The sequence below is a fragment of the Mauremys reevesii genome, linkage group 2 (genome assembly GCF_016161935.1).
Source record: "Mauremys reevesii isolate NIE-2019 linkage group 2, ASM1616193v1, whole genome shotgun sequence".
Classification (NCBI taxonomy): Eukaryota; Metazoa; Chordata; order Testudines; family Geoemydidae; genus Mauremys; species Mauremys reevesii.
Genome location: NC_052624.1, coordinates 277,516,260 through 277,537,374, shown reverse-complemented (window position 1 = coordinate 277,537,374; position 21,115 = coordinate 277,516,260). Strand labels below are relative to the sequence as shown.

Below are 21,115 nucleotides of genomic sequence, written 5' to 3'. Positions count from 1 at the left end.
CTCCTTTTACAGAAGGATTTCACATTCTTTCACAACAAAAGAAAATTTTTAAATGTCATTCAGTTTTGAAAATTGGGAATGTGTTTGGTGTCTGGGACCAAATCAAGGGTTTAACACTGAAGTTTGATTGTGTAGTCTAATAACAGTGATTTTAAAAAAAAATTAAAAAATAAAGGTAAGTTTTTCTGATTTTTCTCCCATTTTTCTAAATCCTACCTTGATATGTTACCTCTTTCCACTTGCCCCCCACAAAATTGGCAAACACATTTTTGTATTTATTTTTCTTTCTCAGAAGCCTCATGTTTTAATGAAGTATTTTAGTATATTTTTTCAGATATACACATAGCTTTTCTGCTTTAATTTTTAAAAAATATTTACTGAGTAGTCTTAAAATAATTTCACAGTTTATTGCATTAAAAATTTCATAAAATTTGGTAAGCTCCATGCTTGTTGTCTTCATTTGAATCAGTTCTCAGACTTTACCCCATTCTTCTTTCCCCAGTCTTTGTGGTTATGCTAAGTCCTCTTTCTAATATTCAGCTTTCTATGAACTTCCATGTCTTTCTCCACAAGCCCTAAATAGCTAATAAGTAGCAGTATAATTATTTTTGTAATCTGCTGGATGTTCTTAACTTTGTATAAACCTTATTTATCACATTTTTCTGTCGGTTATGTTTCTTTCTGAATTAGGTTCTCCACCACGAATTGCTGGCTATCAGAGAAGCATGCATTAAACTAGAAAAGGACTACCAGCCTGGAATTACATTTATTGTTGTGCAGAAAAGGCATCACACCAGGCTCTTCTGTACAGACAAAAACGAACGGGTATGTTCTAAATATTTGTCATTCAAGGGTTGACATATTGCCTGAATACCACATAAAACTGCATTAAAACTGCCTTCTATTTGAGTATTGGTAATTTTGAAAATATCTATGGATTAATGAGTAAATTATACTTGCGTTTGAAGAAATTCACATTTGTCTAACAGTTGGTCTGCTTTGGGATACATATTAGGGGTGAGGAGAGCAGCCAACTCATTTTTGCCTGTGTATTCATTACACAAAAAAATTAGAATGCAAGGAGATTTTTCTCAGAATGGAACACAGTCAAAAGGACTGTCAGATACATTTCATAGACATATTTTTGTGGCATACAGAAAAAGCATTATTGCAACTGCATATATAAATACATTTCAATATTATGGAATTAGAGATGAAAGAGAGGTATGTTAACAATCAGTGCAGAATGTTCCCTTCAGTTCATTTTTTCAGGTACTTTTTCCAGCTCAGTTTCAAATGTCCCACTCAATAGATCTTTCCTTAGGAGACTGTTCTACAAAACAGTAGATCATTGTCAAGGTTCCCTAATACTCAACCCAGTTTTGTTTTTCTTTAATTTCATTATTCCTAGTTGTGCGGCTCCTCAAAATTTCTAGATTACACATGTACCTTACCTCTTGTAAAACTTTGCATCATTGTAAAGGGGGAGGTCTGCATTAAGGTCATAATCCTACTCAAGTGAGCAACCATTACAAAAATAATCCTAATTCATTTCAGTGAGATTACTAGTATTAATCAAAATTGTTCATATCAGAAAGGGTTTTCAAGATCTGATCCTAATTTACTATTTCGGGCTCAATTCAGCAGTCCTTACTGAAGAAAAACTCCCATTTGATATTGGTGGTAATTGTTTCTGCATAAGGAGCACTGAAAAGGGCTCTTAAGTACTAACAGCAGCCTTTTAAAGACATTCTTTTCTGAGCCACCAACATGGAACATAGGTTTTAAGTGTTAAAGAACTTCTCATTACCTTATTCCATTTTCCTCCATTGAGATCCAATGGTGGTTTAGTCTTCAAACATGGATTTTTAACAGTGAAAAGGCCAGTCCCCTTAGTTACATTTTTCTTTTTCAACTCTTTCTTGAGGCTGTTTTACCAGCATGGAAGGAAGACGAAATAGCTACTTTGTGCTCCAAGCTATCCTTTCTGGACTTGGCAGTAGCATAGAATTATTGGTAATGGCCCTATATATCTATATCAATATCTATATATGTAATGAGAACTGTTTTTCTTTAAGCTACAAAGCCAAATCAAGGAAACACTGACCTCAGTCCAATTCAAGGGAGAGAGAAAACTTTTGCACAACAGCCTGCAGACTGACATAGAAAGTTTTCCCCACCTTGATATATATAATCTATCTATGGCGGGGAAGTGGGGAAAACTTTCTGTCAGTCTGTAGGCTGTTGTGGTAAAGTTTTATCTCTCACTTGAATTGGACTGAGGTCAGTGTTTCCTTTATTTGGCTTTGTATCTTAAAGAAAAACAGTTCTCATTACAGCCTTCAAATGCAACATCTCTGCTGTTGTCCTCCTGATATCTTTTTTTTTTTTAATTGTTTGACTGCCCCTTGAAATTTACACTGCTGATATGCCTTTTATTCTCAATTCCTTAGGAACTATCATTTGCAAGGTACATTAATGTCACTAGTATATGCACCTACATAAACTGCAGTCTGAGCTGCTGCTGTCCAATGCAGTTTCCTTAACTTCCTTCCAGTACCAGTCCAGGAGGCAGGAAGGATAAAAGAAGGTAGAAAAATAGAAACCCATGCCACCTAGAGCCACCTTTTGATTGCAACCTCCTCTGTTGGGCTCTCAGGAAAAGGGTACAGAGACACCCCCTTCCAATACCCTAAAGCTGGGAATCTGAATCTCTGTAGTGCCAGAGGAAAAAGCAGTGGTTTTTACTATCAGCAGCTTGCTGAGTCTCCTCATTTATTCTGTGAAAAGAGGAGATGAGAAACATGTTGAGGATGTGCTCAGGTAAACAAAATCTTAGCATGGAACTAAACCAATCACTGTCATTCCCAGCTGTTGCTGTACCACTGTCCCCTGCCGACATGATTGAGCTTCCCTCAGATTGTCAGAAGCCTGTGGGGCTCATGTAATATAACAAGTCCTGTGGAGCACCAATATCCAGTCACTCCAGGATTGGCCCACATAACATTTCAATAGAATATACCATTTCTCCCTAAATCAACAAATTCAGCACCAGTGTAGACATGCATCCCATTGAAAAAATGTTGAGTTGCTGAGCCAGGCAGATTGGAAAGAAAAATGCCTTTTATATTGACAGTAGTACCTAGATGCTCCAACAAGACTGATGCCCTGTTGTAGAAGTTACTGTATAAATACCTAGAAAGAGACAGTCCCTACCCATAGACCTTACAGTCAAAATAATGAAGACAGTAAAGGATGGGAGGAGAAACAGTTACAGGGGAAGTAAGTTGTCCACAATCTCACAGCATGTCAGTGGCAGATCAGGGAACAGAGCCCAGGTCTCCCATGTTCCAATTCCGTGCCCTATCCATCACACTATAGTTGCTGGGAATGTACTGAGTTGTATATTTTGTTTCTTTGCTTGTGTTCATCTTTTACTGTCTGTTTCTAGTAGGGCTGTCAAGCAATTAAAAAAATAATCGCAATGAATTGCACTGTTAATAATAGAAAACCATTTATTTAAATATTTTTAATGTTTTCTATATTTTCAAATATATTGAGTTAAATTAAAATGCAGCATACAAAGTGTACAGTTCTCATTTTATACTTATTTTTTATTACAACCTAATACAAGTACTGTAATCTCTTTATCATGAAAGTTGAGCTTACAAATGTGGAATAATGTACAAAAAATAACTGCATTCAAAAATAAAACAATGTAAAACTTTAAAACCTACAAGTCCACTCAGTCCTACTTCAGCCAATTGCTCAGACAAACAAGTTTAGTTACAATTTGCAGGAGATAATGCTGCCCGCTTCTTGTTTACAATGTCACCTGAAAGTGAGAACAGGCGTTTGCATGGCACTGTTGTAGCCTACATCGCAAGATATTTACATGCCAGATGCGCTAAAGATTCGTATGTCCCTTCATGCTTCAACCACCGTTCCAGAATACACGTGTCCATGGTGATGACAGGTTCTGCCTGATAACGATCCAAAGCAGAATGGACCGATGCATGTTCATTTTCATCATCTGAGTCAAATGCCACCAGCAGATGGATAATTTTCTTGCTTAGTGCTTCGGGTTCTGTAGTTTCCGCATCGGAGTATTGCTCTTTTAAGACATCTAAAAGCATTCTCCGCACCTCATCCTTTTCAGATTTTGGAAAGCACTTCAGATTCTTAAACCTTGGATCGAGTGCTTTTTCTAGCCTTAGAAATCTCACATTGGTCACTTCTTTGCATTTTGTCAAATCTGCTGTGAAAGTGTTCTTAAAACGAACATGTTCTGGGTTGTCATCCGAGACTGCTAAAACATGAAATACATGGCAGAATGTGGGTAAAACAGAGCAGGGGACATACAATTCTCCCCCAAGGAGTTCAGTCACAAATTTAATTAGCACATTTTTTTTTTTAACAAGCATCATCAGCATGGAAGTGTGTCCTCTGGAATGGTGGATGAAGCATGAAGAGGCATACAAATGTTTAGCATATCTAGCACGTAAATACCTTGCTACAAAAGTGCCATGTGAACACCTGTTCTCACATTCAGGTGACGTAAATAAGAAGCAGTCAGCAGTATCTCCCATAAATGTAAGCAAACTTGTTTGTCTTAGCAATTGGCTGAACAAAAAGTAGGACTGAGTGGACTAGTAGGCTCTAAAGTTTTACATCGTTGAGTTTTTGAGTGCAGTTATGTAACAAAAAAAAATCTACATTCATAAGTTACACTTTCACAATAAAAAGATTGCATTATAGTACTTGTATGAAGTGAATTGAAAAATAGTATTTCTTTTGTTTTTCATTTTTACAGTGCAAATATTTGTAATAAAAAATAATAATATAAAGTGAGCATGGTACACTTTGTATTCTGTGTTGTAATAGAAATCAATATATTTGAAAATGTAGAAAAACATCCACAAATATTTAATAAATTTCAATTGGTATTTTATTAACAGTGCAATTAATCACGTTTAATTTTTTTAAGTTAATCGCGTGAATTAACTGCGATTAATCAACAGCCTTAGTTTCTAGTTGTGCTGGCATTGGCTATGGTTCTTTTCCCTCTCCTGAGCAACCTGTTATTAATGTGCATGTTTTGGCATGCAAATAGCAGTGATGTCAGAGAGATGGCAGTGTCTTTCATTCAGGCTTCAGAGGGAAACCTTCATTTCTGTTTTTATTTAAAAAAAAAAAAAATTAAACTGCAGCAGTAAGTGTCCATTAATCATGTGCCTACACATCTTTTTAAAATTTAAGTCTACACTAGAGCGCTTACAGCAGTGCAGCTGTACTGATGCAGCTGCACTGCTGTAAAATCTCTAGCGTAGCCCCTCTTTGCCAACGGGAAATACCTCTCCTATCGACATAATTAATCCACTTCTAAGGAGCAGCAGTAGCTACATCAATGGGAGAAGCTCTGCTGCCGACGGGCCGGTGTGGACAGTGCTCTATGTCAGTGTAATTTATATTGCTCAGGGGGGTGTTTTTGGGTTTGTTTTTTTTTTCTTTGTTTTTCACACCCATGAGCGACATAAGTTATACTGACATAAGTGGTAGTATAGGTGTAGCCAAAGTCCCTACACTCAAAATACGTTTGCAGCTTACCTTCAAGCTTTGTGTTAGCTTAAAACCTAAATATGGCTATTTTCATCACTTCTTAGGGTTTTTCTTTAAATGGCTTGGAGGCCAAAATAGAGCTTCTAGAGCAAAGTTAATTGTCTGCATGTAATAAAGAAGCCATCTTAGCTGGTAAAGTTCTGTGTCCACTAAACTTCCCTTCCTAGTCCACTGTCATCAGAGAAATGACACCTCTTTTAAGTCTATACATGGCAGACATGGAATTTCATTTACACGTACTCAAACCATCAGCTTTCATGTTGTTAATATATCTTGAAAATATTTTATAAATCTTAACTACCCCTGTCTGCACCCATGTTAGATATGTATAGAATAACATGTCTGTGTAAGAACTTGTGTTGTCTTTTTTAGAGATGAAGAAATTAGAACAAAATTTCTCCCAAGTCACAGAGGGAATCAGTATTAGAAATGAGGAGTTCCTGGCTCCTAATCCCATGCTCAGGCCTCTGAATCAGTCCTCTCTATGGCTTAATATCAGCCTCTTTTGATGCATTATTGGAACTACATTGCTTTGAAGTTTGTAGTGGGTTCAGATTAATGACTCCCAGCACTAATATATATGTGTACTTCTTTATAGATGACATGATCCCAGCTAGGGAACTGACAAAAAATTAAGAGTTGTTTGCTTACAAATCTGAATATTACACCTTGAGTTTAGGGAAGGGGCCTGCCTCCCAATCTTCCTCTGGCAACAGTGGAATAATCCGTCTTGGAATGTTAAATAACGGCAGGTGATCAGCCAGTGGCAGGAAACTTTCTCTAAATTTTACCAATTAGTATTGAAGTTTGACGGCTAGAAGAAAAGAATGAGTAACCTGTTTTTTTTACTGGTGCATCTGAATTGTGGCAGCCCAACTTCAGGTTTCTGGTTGAATAAATTGTCACTTTTTCTAGTCCCTGGTGTTTTGGGGTTTTGTTTTTTAAAAAATACTTTTATATTTTGGGATTCTTGTTTATATTATACTTTTGGTGTTTGTTGCCTTGAATATATTTTTTACTGTCCAATGGAAGGAAAAAAATTAAGTAAACTGTCATACACCTTATGGTATTTTATGATTTATTTTGTTCACATAGGTTGGAAAAAGTGGAAACATTCCAGCAGGTACTACAGTGGACACAAAAATCACCCATCCATCAGAGTTTGACTTTTACCTTTGTAGTCATGCTGGTATTCAGGTATGCTTTTATTGTGTTAATCATGTCCTCTCACTCTTGTCTATGCTATCTACTATGTCGTTCCATTCTTCTGAAGAATGTTAATAAATTAGCACACACAAAAACCCAAAAAATCCCACACCTACCCCTAAATTCAATGGGGCCAATACGGCGCATATTGTATTTATTGTGCTCCATCTGTTTTGTTATCTGTTTAGATTGTTACTTTTCAGACAAAAAAGAGAACAAGGTACCTGCCCCCCAAAATTATCTCACTTCTACACCTGTACAAATAAATATTTTAAGGGGAAAAAATTTCTCTTGCTTTGAATTCACTTGCAATATGTAGCAGACGGAGCGATTTTTTTTTTATCAGAGCCACAATTTTGTAGATCCTCTTACACACGCGCGCACACAAACTGAGGGGTATGTCTACATTACAAAATTAAGTTTACTCAAGTCGACGTCCAGCCACCACAGTAATTAAAATGGTGTTTCATGTCCACACTATATTCTGTCGGTAGTGCACATCCTCACCAGGAGCACCTCCACCGACTTAACTGTGTGAGGCATTGTGGGGCACTGACAGCTGGAACCCTGTTGCCCGGGGCGCAACACCTCTCGCAGAGGTGGAGTTAAGTTGATGTAGTGGGCGATTTACATAGCCAAAATGAATATCTGCTCAAGAATGACTTGTATCATTAGCCTATTGCCTTTCAAGGTCTCTCATTTGCTCCTTGCTTGAATAAATAGGCTTATCATGTAATTTACGTGGGATAAAAACATGCTTGTCACACAAGAGTCTTACAAAATCCTGGACAACTGGAGGTAAGGGGTTGCCAGATTTGTATCTATATTATCTAGCATTCCAAATGCGTCCTGTTGTAAGGTGGTTTCCATCCAGTAGTTCTGTATACACACCAGCCTGGTTTGAAATTGAAAAAAGCTTAGCTATGCTATTTGGTTCCCTCTTTTCTTTGATATACTTTAAGAGGCTACCCCACACCCTTAAGAAAAATCCAGTCTTTGCATATGCATGGGGCATCCTGCAACGCATTAAGATGATTACAGTATCCAATTGTATTAATTGTCTTCTCGTGCCACAATGAGAGAACCTGTGTGTCAGGATCAAGGCCAACTCCATGCTTAAGACAATTTGGATAGAAAAATGATGAACAAATTAATGATATAATACAGAGTGATAGACTGGCTTCCTTTGATTATGTGCGCAACAAATATCAGCTACCATTGTCTCACAGTTCCTTCTTTCAGCAGCTATGCTCAAGGTTTCATGCAAGGATAGATGACAATTGGTCTTTTTCAACTCTCGCCTCTAGAACAATATACTAGAAATATGGAAACAAAACTCACTTTGTAGGAATTATTTATAGTTGGCTTAATGCTTTGCTTTACCCTCTCAATGTCAGTTTCAAAAATGGGAAAAATAATTTAACCTTACTATCACAAGAGAAACCTGGAAGGATATCTGGCTTAATGTGAAAGATCCTTCAAGTTCTTTATCCTTGCGATTCTTCCAATACAAGATTCAGTAACTCCTCACTTAATGTCCTCCCACTTAACGTTGTTTCGAAGTTACGTCGCTGCTCCATTAGGTAACATACTCGTTTAAAGTTGTGCAATGCTTACTTATAATGTCATTTGGCTGACTTTACAAGGGAGCATTGCACAAGTTCCTCTTCTCCGTCTCCTCCCCATCCCTTCCTCCCTCCCAGCGCTCCCCTCTCCGCCAAACAGCTGTTTGGCAGGGCTTAGGACTTTCTGGGAGGGAGGGAACGAGCGGGGAAGCTGCCATCCTCCTTCCGGCAGGCAGGGCCACCCAGAACTCAGGGGCTTTAGGGACTGCAGGGCCCAGGGATCGCAGCTCTAGAGCCCTTTTTGGAATGCGGCCCCACGAGCACAGGCCAGAGGACTCAGGAGGAGCAGGGGAAGCTGCGCAGCCAGCGGACGGAGAGAAGTGGCACTTTCCTCTTCAAAGCTGGGTTGGACGGGGGGAGCTCCCAGAATCACGGCTCCCAGAATTGCGGCCATGGGGGCAGTGCCACGCTGTGCAGAGCCACCTGTACACCCCCTACACCAAATAGGAGCTGCCCCAAATAATTGCTCTGCACCTCCTGCCTGCCTCAGCCCTGAGCCGCCTCCTGCACCCCCACCCTGAGCACCCTCCCACACCGTAAATCCCTCCCAGAACCCGCACCCCACCCTGAGCGCCCTCCTGCATCCTAACTCCCTCCCAGACCCCGCACCCCCAGCCCTGAGCCCCAGGGGTAAGCCAGGGGCTCCTCCCCACCACAGTACAGTACTGTACAGTATATGATGCCTTTTGTCTGCCCCCAAAAAATGTCCTTGGAATCTAACCCCCCGCATTTACATTAAATCTTATGGGAAAATTGGATTCGTTTAACATCGTTTCACTTAAAGTTGCATTTTCCAGGAACATAACTACAACGTTAAGTGAGGAGTTACTGTATTAAACAGGTACTACTGGACTTCAGAATGTTAGTTTTAAGGGTAGAGTGGCAACACACAGTGAATGTTGGAGATGCAAACAGTCACATGCCAACCTTGCACACTTTCTCTACACCCGTCAAAAAATGCATGTGTTCAGTGTGTGACAGAAGAGAGTTCCCACTTGCATATTACCATTATCAGGTGGGCATGCATATGCAAATACATCAGATTTATCTTCCATTAAAGTGAATAACACCTAAATGAAACATGTCAGGACGGATAGCATAGTCCCATTAGTGTCCTTAATTTATATTTTGAACCTGACCCCCAGAACTTGGACTGTGGGGCACAGTCATCACAAATGTGCTTGAGAACCTCTGTCCATCCAGCAGGAGGATGTTGGGTAAGATAATCAAGTTTGATTGATAGCATGCGGTTTAGTAGAGGTAACATACTTAAAATATAGTGTTTTTGTTTGCTTTTCCTACTAGATGTGGAAATTGAGAACTTCTGAAAAGCCTTTTTAATGACTTCTCTGATCTGCCCTTAGGGAACAAGCAGACCTTCTCATTACCATGTCCTCTGGGATGACAATCGTTTCTCTTCAGATGAACTGCAAATTCTTACCTACCAGCTGTGTCATACATATGTACGCTGTACTCGTTCCGTCTCAATCCCCGCACCAGCATACTATGCACACCTGGTTGCCTTCAGAGCCAGGTATCATCTGGTGGATAAAGAACATGATAGGTGAGTTACGGTGTTATGAGGTGCTACAAAATTTAACAGGAAGGAGGTATGCAGCTTTTTTAATCTGGGTTTTGTGGCATTCTCTCTAAGCAGTTCATGGGTAAATTTGGTTTCCATTGAATAATAGCATCTGAAAAAGAAGAATGTTTATAATATAACTTTGTGAAATAGAAGGAAGAGAATTTTTTTTTATAGTATACCTATACGTATTTTCAAATATTAAAATATTGTGACAGACCCAAACCAGTGGGGTACAGGAGTCTGGTAGAGGGCAAATATACTGGTCACTGGATGAGTAGTTTTCTGTTCCCTGAGTGACCAGAGCAGGGGCTGCATTAGAGTAATCAGGAGCCTGCTAGAACCAATTAAGGCAGACAGGCTGATTAGATCACCTGCAGCCAATCAAGGCAGGCTAATCAGGGCACCTGGGTTTAAAAAGGAGCTCACTCCAGTCAGGCAGGGGGGAGCCAGAGGAGAGTAAGTGCGTGTGAGGAGCTGGGAGCAAGAGGCACCAGGAGCTGAGAGTGAGAGGGTGTGCTGCTGGAGGACTAAGGAGTACAAGTGTTATCGGACACCAGGAGTAAGGTCTTGTGGTGAGGATAAAGAAGGTGTTTGGAGGAGGCCATGGGGAAGTAGCCCAGGGAGTTGTAGCTGTCATGCAGCTGTTACAGGAGGCACTATAGGCAGCTGCAATCCACAGGGCCCTGGGCTGGAACCCGGAGTAGAGGACGGGCCCGGGTTCCCCCCAGACCTCCCATCTCCTGATCAGACACAGGAGGAGTTGACCCAGACTGTGGGGAAGATCACTGAGGTGAGCAAATCTGCCAATAAGCGCAGAACCCACCAAAGTAAAGGAGGAACTTTGTTAGAACTGGTTTCAGGAGTGGGATCTGGTGTGCACAGCGCAGAAGGAGGAGGGTGATTTAAAAAAAAAAAAAGGTAGAGTGCTTTTTTTTTTCCCACCACAATGGATGACGTAGTGCGGGCATTGATACAAGCTACGGCGGCCCAGCAGGAGGCTACCTGTGTCCAGGCAGCTGCCCAACAGGAGGCAGTGCGGCTGCAGCAAGAGACTAATAGCCTGCTGATGGACCAGGCTTCTCAAGACCGAGCTATGTTGCGGGAACTGGTAAACCAGGTAAAGACCCTTACAGAGCTGAACCGCGGCCATGATGGGATGCAGATCATACGGGCCGGCCATTGGCTGCAGAAAATGACGTGGGAGGATGATGTAGTGGCATACCTTCTGGCCTTTGAGAGGCCAGCCCTACGGGAGGCCTGGCCTCAAGATCAGCGGTCTGGCATTCTTGCCCCATTCCTATGTGGGGAGGCCCAGAAGGCTTACTGTGATCTGCCTGAAGAGGCTGCAGCAGACTACCCCCAGCTGAAAGCAGAGATCCTGGCCAGATCTGGGGTAACGACCGCAGTGCGGGCCCAGCGGTATCACGAGTGGAGGTACCAGGAAAACAAAACCCTGCAGTCCCCATTGTATGATCTCATCCATCTCGCATGAAAGTGGTTGCGAACGGAGTCCTGGAATCCAGAAGAGATACTAGAGGTTCTGGTCATCGACCGATACATGAGGGGACTACCGCCAGACCTTCGTGCCTGGGTAAGCCAGAACGAACCCTCCACCTATGATGAGGTTGTTGCACTGGCAGAGAGGCGAAGGACGGCGAGGGAGCTGACCCGACCAGTTAAGGAAGAGGCAACCCGGGTTAAACTAGCAGCACCAAGCCCTAGAGCTCGGGTGACTGGGCCACCAGGAGGGCCCAGGTGGAAAAAGGGAGGGGCTGAAGCCTCACCAGAAGCCACAAAGAGTCGGAGCACTGAGGGAGAAGAGGATCATGATGTTAGATTGCCCAAACCAAGAGACCGGGGAATGCCTAGAGCTCCATACAGATGTTATGCCTGCGGGGAGTGGGGACATATAGCTGCACAGTGTCCCAATGCTGAGGAGCTGATGCAGTGTAACCTGGGGAACTGGGCAGACCCATGCTCCCTAATCCACCTTGTGGGGGGTCTCACTAACCCCACATATGTACACCAGACCAGTAAAGCTAAATGGGGTAGAGACCACAGCACTGGTTGATTCGGGGAGTGCTATCACACTTGTGTCGGGGAAGCTTGTGAAGTGTAGTCAGCTGCTGCGGGCTAAGCGTACGGGGATAACATTCGTCCATGGGACAGTTGGTTATTACCCCACCATCCCAGTAAAACTCGAGATTCAGGGGAACACAACTGAGGTAGCAGCAGGTGTAGTCCCTAAACTCCCATACCTGGGGCTCATAGGGAGGGACTTCCCAGGGTTTGGAAACTTACTCCCGGTAGGAGGATTGGAGGAAAAGGGGAACCCTGAAGTTAGTGAGGCCTCCACAGTAGACTGTCAACCCCCAGTCTTCTCTGAAATATCCCCAGATTTATTTTCCATTCCCAGACAGGGTAGAAAGTCGAAAAGGGAAAGGAGGGCAGCTAAGGCCTTGGGAACCCGAATACTGACTCAAAGCCAGAGGGTTGCTCTCGTAGGTAGGTGGACCCGAGCAGCTGAAAAGGAGGCCACCCAGGAGGGAGAAGCACCTGAGTCTGACCCCTACCCTAACACTTCTGAACCAGTAGAGGCAACAGAGACTGGGCCCCTAGATTTTGGGCCTGGGAGAGGAAATTTTGGATGGGACCAGGCCGAAGACCCAAGGTACAACAACATTAGGAAGGAGGTGACTGAAATAGATGGGGTCCCCGTGGAAAGGAAAACCCAGGGACCAGGACCCTACTTCATAATGAAGAAGAATCTCTTATACCGGGTTGGCACCAGTACAGGGGCAGAACGTACAGCAGATCCTAGACCCTCAAAAACACCAGAATGCTGTATTAACATAGTCATCTTTTTGGGGGGCATTTGGGGGTAGAGAAGACCCTGGCACGAGTCCTACAATGGTTCTTCTGGCCCGGAGTACATGAAGAAGTGCGGAGATACTGTGCGTCCTGCCCAGAGTGTCAGCTGCACAGTCCCCGTCCCCACCTGAGGGCACCTTTAGTACCGCTTCCCATCATAGAGGTCCCCTTTGAGCGAATAGCCATGGACCTAGTGGGACCCCTGGAAAAGACGGCTTGGGGCCACCAATGTATACTTGTTGTTTTGGACTATGCTACTCACTACCCAGATTCCGTCCCCCTGCGGAACACAGCCTCTAAAACGATAGCCAAAGAGCTGGTGGGGATCTTTGCCCGAGTGGGACTACCAAAGGAGATATTAACAGACCAAGGAACCCCATTTATGTCAAAACTAATGAAGGACCCTCTGTACACTGCTCCGTATACATACCCTGAGAACTTCAGTCTACCATCCGCAGACTGATGGATTGGTAGAAAGGTTTAACCGAACCCTCAAGGCTATGATAAGGAAGGTGGTAAGTCGGGACGGGAAGGATTGGGACACCCTACTACCCTACCTTATGTTCGCTCTCCGGGAGGTACCTCAGGCCTCAACTGGGTTTTCCCCCTTTGAGTTATTATACAGGCGGCACCCCTGTGGCATACTAGACATCGCCAAAGAGATCTGGGAAGAGGAACCCAATGAGGGGAGAAATATAATAGAACATGTAATACAGATGCGAGACCGGATAGCCCGTGTCACCCCTATTGTACGGGAACATTTGCAAAAGGCACAGGAGGCCCAGAGAACCTATTACAATTGCCAGGCAAAAGTATCCCAGTTCGACACGTACCCCATATCTCTTATAGATGAGCTAGTGGACCGTCTGGGTAATGCCCGGTACTTGACTACTCTAGACTTGACAAAGGGGTACTGGCAGATTCCCCTTGCGGAAGACGCAAAGGAAAAGACTGCATTCTCCACACCAGAGGGTCTTTTTCAATATACTGTCCTCCCTTTTGGACTACATGGGGCCCCAGCTACTTTCCAGTGCCTCATGGACAAGCTATTACGCCCGCATAACAGTTATGCTTCTGCCTACTTGGACGATGTGGTCATTCATACCCCAGACTGGGAAACTCACCTAGAGAAGGTGGAGGCAGTCCTTGATATCTTCAGGTGAGCTGGCCTTACAGCAAACCCTGTCAAGTGCGCTGTAGGGTTTACAGAGGCCAAATATCTTGGCTACATTGTGGGAAAAGATCTGGTAAAACCCCAAGTGAACTAGTTGGAGGCCATCCAAAATTGGCCCCAACCACGTCACAAGAAACAAGTCCGGGCATTCCTAGGTGTAGTGGGGTATTACCGATGATTTATCCCCCACTTTGCCATAAGGGCAAGCCCCCTGACAGACCTAGTAAAAGCCCGTGGACCTGATCTGGGAAGATGGTCTGACGCAGCAGAGGAAGCATTCACAGACCTAAGGACTGGCCTCTGCAGTAACCCTGTACTGATAGCCCCTGATTTCACCAAGGAATTTATCCTGCAGACAGATGCATTGGAAGTAGGGTTGGGGGCCGTTCTATCACAGATGGTCGGGGAGGAGGAACACCCGATTCTCTACCTCAGTAGGAAACTTCTTCCGAGGGAACAAAAATATGCAGTGGTGGAGAGAGAGTGCCTCGCCGTAAAATGGGCCATGGAAGCCTTGCGCTACTACTTGCTTGGGCGCAGATTTGTCCTCGTGACCGACCATGCCCCTCTTCAATGGATGCAGCGGAACAAGGAGAAGAACACAAGGGTGACCAGGTGGTTCTTATCCCTCCAACCTTTCCAGTTCCGTGTGCAACACAGAGCAGGGAGCCGTCACGGCAATGCTGATGGCTTGTCACGTGTGCACTGTCTGGCATCCCAAGCTGCTCAACCCCTTGGTGTTGAGCAGGGGGGAGGGATATGTGACAGACCCAGGCCAGTGGGGTACAGGAGTCTGGTAGAGGGCAAATATACTGGTCACTGGATGAGTAGTTTTCTGTTCCCTGAGTGACCAGAGCAGGGGCTGCATTAGAGTAATCAGGAACCTGCTAGAACCAATTAAGGCAGACAGGCTGATTAGAACACCTGCAGCCAATCAAGGCAGGCTAATCAGGGCACCTGGGTTTAAAAAGGAGCTTACTCCAGTCAGGTGGGGGGGGAGCCAGAGGAGAGGAAGTGGGTGTGAGGAGCTGGGAGCAAGAGGCACCAGGAGCTGAGAGTGAGAGGGTGTGCTGCTGGAGGACTAAGGAGTACAAGCGTTATCAGACACCAGGAGGAAGGTCCTGTGGTGATGATAAAGAAGGTGTTTGGAGGAGGCCATGGGGAAGTAGCCCAGGGAGTTGTAGCTGTCATGCAGCTGTTACAGGAGGCACTATAGGCAGCTGCAATCCACAGGGCCCTGGGCTGGAACCCGGAGTAGAGGGCGGGCCCAGGTTCCCCCCCAAACCTCCCAACTCCTGATCAGACACAGGAGGAGTTGACCCAGACTGTGGGGAAGATCACTGAGGTGAGCAAATCTGCCAATAAGCACAGGACCCACCAAGGTAGGGGAGGAACTTTGTCACAATGTGTTTTAAGGGTTGTTAACTTCTGGAATGAAGGAATCTTGTACACCTTTGGTGGTGGATTCTCTGGAAGGGAGCAGAAGTGGTCCTTCCATTGGTCCTCTTATTCAGTGGCTATGAACAGCAGCACCTTACCTCCATCAGGGAAAGCAAAACTGTACTCCCTTTTTCAAGATCCGAGTCAGTTTTGCTCCTTAAATGATCCAATTGTGGTTCTTAGAGGATGAGGCAACATTCAAAAGAGTTGCTTTATTTGAAAATAAAATAATATATTTTAGGAGAGGTAGATTAAATAGGACTTCTCTTTTCTTTTCCCTGTCTTAGTGCTGAAGGAAGCCACACTTCTGGTCAAAGTAATGGCAGAGATCATCAAGCACTTGCTAAAGCAGTTCAAGTTCATCAGGACACGTTACGTACCATGTACTTTGCTTGACATGTTTTAATGTTTAGCGATTCAGTAGAGTTGGATTCACGTGAGACCAGCTGCACTTAGACCAACAGTTGCCCAAGCTACAGTGACAGCCAGCAATGAGTGATGCATCTTTATTTTATTAGTTTTTTTCCATTTGCAAGAAAGCCTTCCGTCCGGAATTTCAGACTTGATTATGAACTGCAGACCCGTACAAAACCCCACAGTTGTTGGAAATGTGGTTTGCCAAAATCTCTAAGCTGCTTGTCAGAAAACAGACCCATATTTTGTAGTTAAATCAAAAGCTATGATCTCAGGGCTAAAAACAAAACTTTTTCATGTAGTTTGCTATTCAATTTATTTGTGTGTTAATAATTTGGAAATACCTTATTCACGTCAAATTTGACGGGCTCAGATGCTGTGAGCTTGCTTTTAAAACAAAGAAAAGGAAAAGCACTACTTGGGTATTTATGAAGCCTTGATCATTCTGGATGCATTTACAAAAGTTTTATTTTCAAAGTGCAAAAAGATAATAATTCTGGTCCTCCACTGTCTTGCAGGATCATTCTGTATGTCTAAGAACAAATGTATTTCTGAAATTTGTTCTTGAATGTCTTTTATTGTGCTGCATTTAAAGATGTTTTTCATAGACTTATGAAATAATTTCAGAAAAAAATGAACTTGTATCTGAACCTTTAATAGGTCCAGTGAGATTGGCAAAAAAAAAAAAAAAAAGTGCCATTTAAATTTTTTTAAACTTTTTTTTTTTAAATCATACTGACAGCTAATCACAGAATTTGTCCTATAGGACTGTGACACTTACTTTCCAAAGTTTCTAAAGAATACGGGTCTGTGGTGATAAATACAGTACAATCCTTCACTGTTATGTTTGAATTTTTGTAAATTTTATATGTTTCACAGTATTAATGTGATAGACTAGATGCTATTATTTATTTTATTTACTAAGGCGTGCTCATCATATTTCTGTTAACATATCAAGAAAGCTTTGGATTTTAGACATTAAAACCTTATCATGGAAACATTATTATTCAAATGCAGGAATATGCAATTGACTTGGATATGACAGAGGTCAGAGATACATACAGTGTATATTGTATAGCTTGTAATTTCTGGAAAGACTTTTTCAGCATGCACACAACATGCCAGGTTTCACCTGTGCATTCAGAGACACATACACCGTGAGACCAACATTCTCCATCCATTCAAGCACAAAACAATTCTTCTTTATTTATTTGTTGATTATTGGTGAAGCAGCAGTTCAAATTGAGGAGAATGGTTCACTCTATATAGTTTAGCTAGCCAAATTTAATAGAATCTATGCAGTAAAAATAACTCTTAGGAAACTGTTGAAGTTTACTTGTGGAAGAAAGTGAAACTCTTTGTTATACATAAGATCAATAGTATGAGTGAGATTTTTGCCATTCTCTTAGGAGAAGTATTAATTAATCTGATAATTATTAGACATATATGCTTCTGTTAGTTTGCACACTGGGTTCATATACATCATAATACATGTATAAACCATTGCACTAATTGTGACACCATAAACAATTTTAGAAGAGGAGTGGGGGAAAAAAAACCCGAAAGTTGTTTATGCTGACTTGATTTTGTTTAATGTTCTCATATGCTAAATCAAGTACATATTAAGCATGTAGATTTTTTTTAAGTTGCATTCTCTTGCTCTGTTTCATTCAGCTCTCTCTTTCCCTTCCCCTAGCAAACACATTTACCTCTAGCATCAAGGTGAGCAAACAGCCTCATCCAGAATTAGTGTCAGTGCCATATTTTGTATAAACTAGAACTGTTTGATGTTGAGTAAGCCAGAAAATGCCCAACTTTGCTGCCTAAAAGGTTTAGGTGCATAATTTTGTGCACAAGTTCAGGTCTGCACCTTATAGCACAGCATGCTGTTGCTCGTTTTGTTTGGCTGAAGCAACAAAGTAAATTCTGTTAATGGATGAGTCAGTCATATGTACATCATGCTAGTTTATTATTCCTGGCTTGCTGTTGAATTCAGTGGGCCAGAATCTGTTCAGTTATAGTTGTGTAAATACTGGTATTCCTGATTACACTGGTAACTGAAAATAGAATTCAGCCCTTTGTAATTACTAAGCAGGTTATAAAAGCCTCCACTAAAACAAATTTAGCTGATTTGCAATAGCATTTCTATGATGGGTGAGTTGCACTTTTCTCTCTAGTATTTTGAGCAGTGTAGAAATTCATTGCAGGCTTTAATTTTGGCACATTATCAGACAATTGTATAAGTTATTCTTTAAGAAGTTAAAATAATTAGTCAGCCATTTTAAAAATTCCACTGGTGGTTCTTGCTATTCCTTATGATTAGGTGCTCAGGATGATACTTATCATCTTATTCTCCTCTTTCCCTACTGCACAAACCTGGAGTAAATTACTTTATGTGGGCAACCAGATACAGCAAGGATCCACCTCAATCCCACATCCTGAATTCAAGGGTAGATCAAAGGGCTATGGTGCCTCTTGTGGCTTCTGTTCTAGTCTATGGGCTAGAATACCAGGTGCTTCTCCAATGTGGGAGTTCTGGTCTACTGGCTCTGTGCACAGATCCAGAAGCTCCCACTCCAAAGACCCCTAACATGCAGCCCAGATACCCAAAAGACCTGGGTGCAGAGGATTGCAGTGGGGGCTCTGCAGACACTTCACCAAAGTGTCTGTTGCCGCAGTGTCCTATTAGCATGAATGGGAATTGTGTGCAATTCCCTAAAATGTAATGAAGTATGCAAACTCCTGAGGAATGATTGTCAGTATGGTGGGATTGGGGAGTTTACAGTTTGTAGATTACTCTAATTTTAAAAATGGCTTTGATTTTTTCCTAATGAAATATACAGTGAATTAGTCCATCATATAATTTAATTGATTTAAATATTTTTAGGAAAAGTTTTTTAATGGGCAATGCACTTTGAAAAGTAGGCACTCGGTGTGCATAACTGCTTTTTATAAAGATTAATATAAACAACATGCATAGACCAAAACAGCTCCAATCAAATAAACAATACACCTTTATCCTTTTCAGTTTACTCCAGACTGCAAGGACATCAATATCTCTGGTAAACATGTATAAATTTACCCACAAAATATTCTCTCTAAGAACTAAAGAAAAGTGTTTACAAATTATTGTGTATACGAAGTTTAGGATTGTGACACATGCCCACAGATGCTATTGAATTCATAGGTAAGGTTGATAGTTTTAACCATTATGTCACTAGTTCAAATTCAGCTCAGGTCAGCAGTAACCAAAAGTACTTACTATCTGCAGTTCGTTGGCCTGTGCAAAAAGATGTCTAACTCCAATTGCTAGAGAACCATGAAACAGACCGTCTTCTGTTACAGTGGTTCTGCTCTGAGCTACATTTGCACCAATTGCGGCAATGGTATTTTGTATCTTGGTCTAACAATTGGTACAAATTGGTCTTCTTGCTAGCAAAACCAGGTCAGGATTGAACAATGTGGAACAATTGTGCATTCACAATGTAGTGTTTTGTGGAAAAACAGGTTCCAAGCTCTAAAGCTGTCAATCTCAGATCCTTTATTAGCATTATATTTATGTAAAATGATTCATATGAAAAAGGCTGATAAGTGATGGACACGTTAGAAATAGGTACGTGAAGCCTTACATTGTGGGAAAGCGGGGGGGGGGGGGGTGTTGGAAGATGAAGGGATAAACAATTATGAGTTAAGTGTCAGCTATCACTTTGAATTTCCTGCCTTATTTGTACCTAATATTAACACTACTGAAACATAGAGAGACTACAGAAGCTAATAGAAATGCTGCTATTCAAAGGTGCAAAACAAAACCAGCAAAGATAACATATTCAAGGCTTCCAGCCTTTTTAAAAAAAAAAAGCTAGATACGAAACTACTATTGGGCTCTATGGTGCCTTTTTAGGTTCTCCTGGTGTTCGGGGCTGATGGAAGGTTAGAAATCATAGAATATCAGGGTTGGAAGGGACCTCAGGAGATCATCTAATCCAACCTCCTACTCAAAGCAGGACCAATCCCCAGACTTTTTTTTTTTTTCTTTAAATCCCAGGTCCCTAAATGGCCCCCTCAAGGATTGAACTCACCACCCTGGGTTTAGGAGGCTAATGCTCAAACCACTGAGATATCCCTCCCCCTCAACACCGACCCACTGGGATTGCTCAGTCACAAAGCCTTCTGGAGCACCTGGGGAACCTGTTGAGTCACCCTTTAAGAGGTTGTGCTCTGCAAGCAGTTGTTGGTAGGGGATGGAGTTACACTTCTGTGTTCTCCCCTCTTTGGGTTAACTGTTTGAGGTAGCCCTATGCAGTCCTTGCACCTTCCCTTCCACTCCTGCTTTGCCCTAGCCCTAGCCCATGTGTAGGTTCGTATTTTGTCAGTTTGCCTTAGTATGCATAGTTTTGACTTGATTCAGACTAAAATACTTTAACACCAGTAATTAAGTATTTTATTAATTATTGCATAGATCACTGGAATAGTTGGTAATCTATTTTCCAAAACCTTTTTATATCGACTTGCATATTCTAGACCTGTCACGAGAAAAACCTTCAGGTGGCTTTTGTCAATTGCCCAAGTCACAAGGAGGTATTGTGTGATAATCCACTTTAGCCCACTTGCAAATTTTACAGGTAATTATGATGAAAGAAATTCCCACTGTATACATGTGGTGGGGGGTTTCTTGACCCCATTCCCCTCCTTTTACTCTCAAACATATCTTTCACAATTATTTAACCCAAAATTTGTCTAACATATGTTTAGTGTTTACATTTGATTAAGTTATTGCAGTAAATCTTGTGGCCCTTGTATAGATTTAAAGGAGTAGTCCGAGCCAAACAAGGCTTGATAAAAAATGATACATTTATTAGTAAATCACTTTTTATTATTAGGATGAAGGGTAAAATTTTCAAAAAGTTTTAAATCACTTTTGAAAATGGCACTGAAGCCCATATTTTTAAAGGTATTTAGGCATTGTGACACTGAGCACAGCAACATCTAAATATCTTTAAACATCCGGGCCCTAGTCAGTTAGGCTCCAAAGTGCCTACATCATTTTTGAAAATGTAACTTAGACTCTGACATCACTCAGGCTTTTTGGAAAATTTTATCCAAATTTTGTCTGGTTTGTATGTGTACTCAGGATCAAATTGTAATCACAAGGGCATTGCACTTTGCTGGATAACTCAAATT

General features: G+C 41.9%; 1 protein-coding gene across 4 annotated transcripts in view; it reads left to right on the top strand.

The window, feature by feature from the left end:
- Positions 1–19,992, top strand: part of AGO2 (argonaute RISC catalytic component 2) — a 125,766-nt gene extending 105,774 nt beyond the window's left edge. For all 4 annotated transcript variants that reach the window (XM_039522797.1, XM_039522796.1, XM_039522795.1 and 1 more), the window contains exons 16-19: positions 691–825; positions 6,715–6,816; positions 9,815–10,014; positions 15,808–19,992. In XM_039522797.1, the coding sequence (XP_039378731.1) occupies positions 691–825; positions 6,715–6,816; positions 9,815–10,014; positions 15,808–15,916 (546 nt within the window). In that variant the 3' untranslated portion in view covers positions 15,917–19,992. The remainder of the gene's footprint in view (positions 1–690; positions 826–6,714; positions 6,817–9,814; positions 10,015–15,807) is intronic.
- Positions 19,993–21,115: the final 1,123 nt, after the last annotated feature.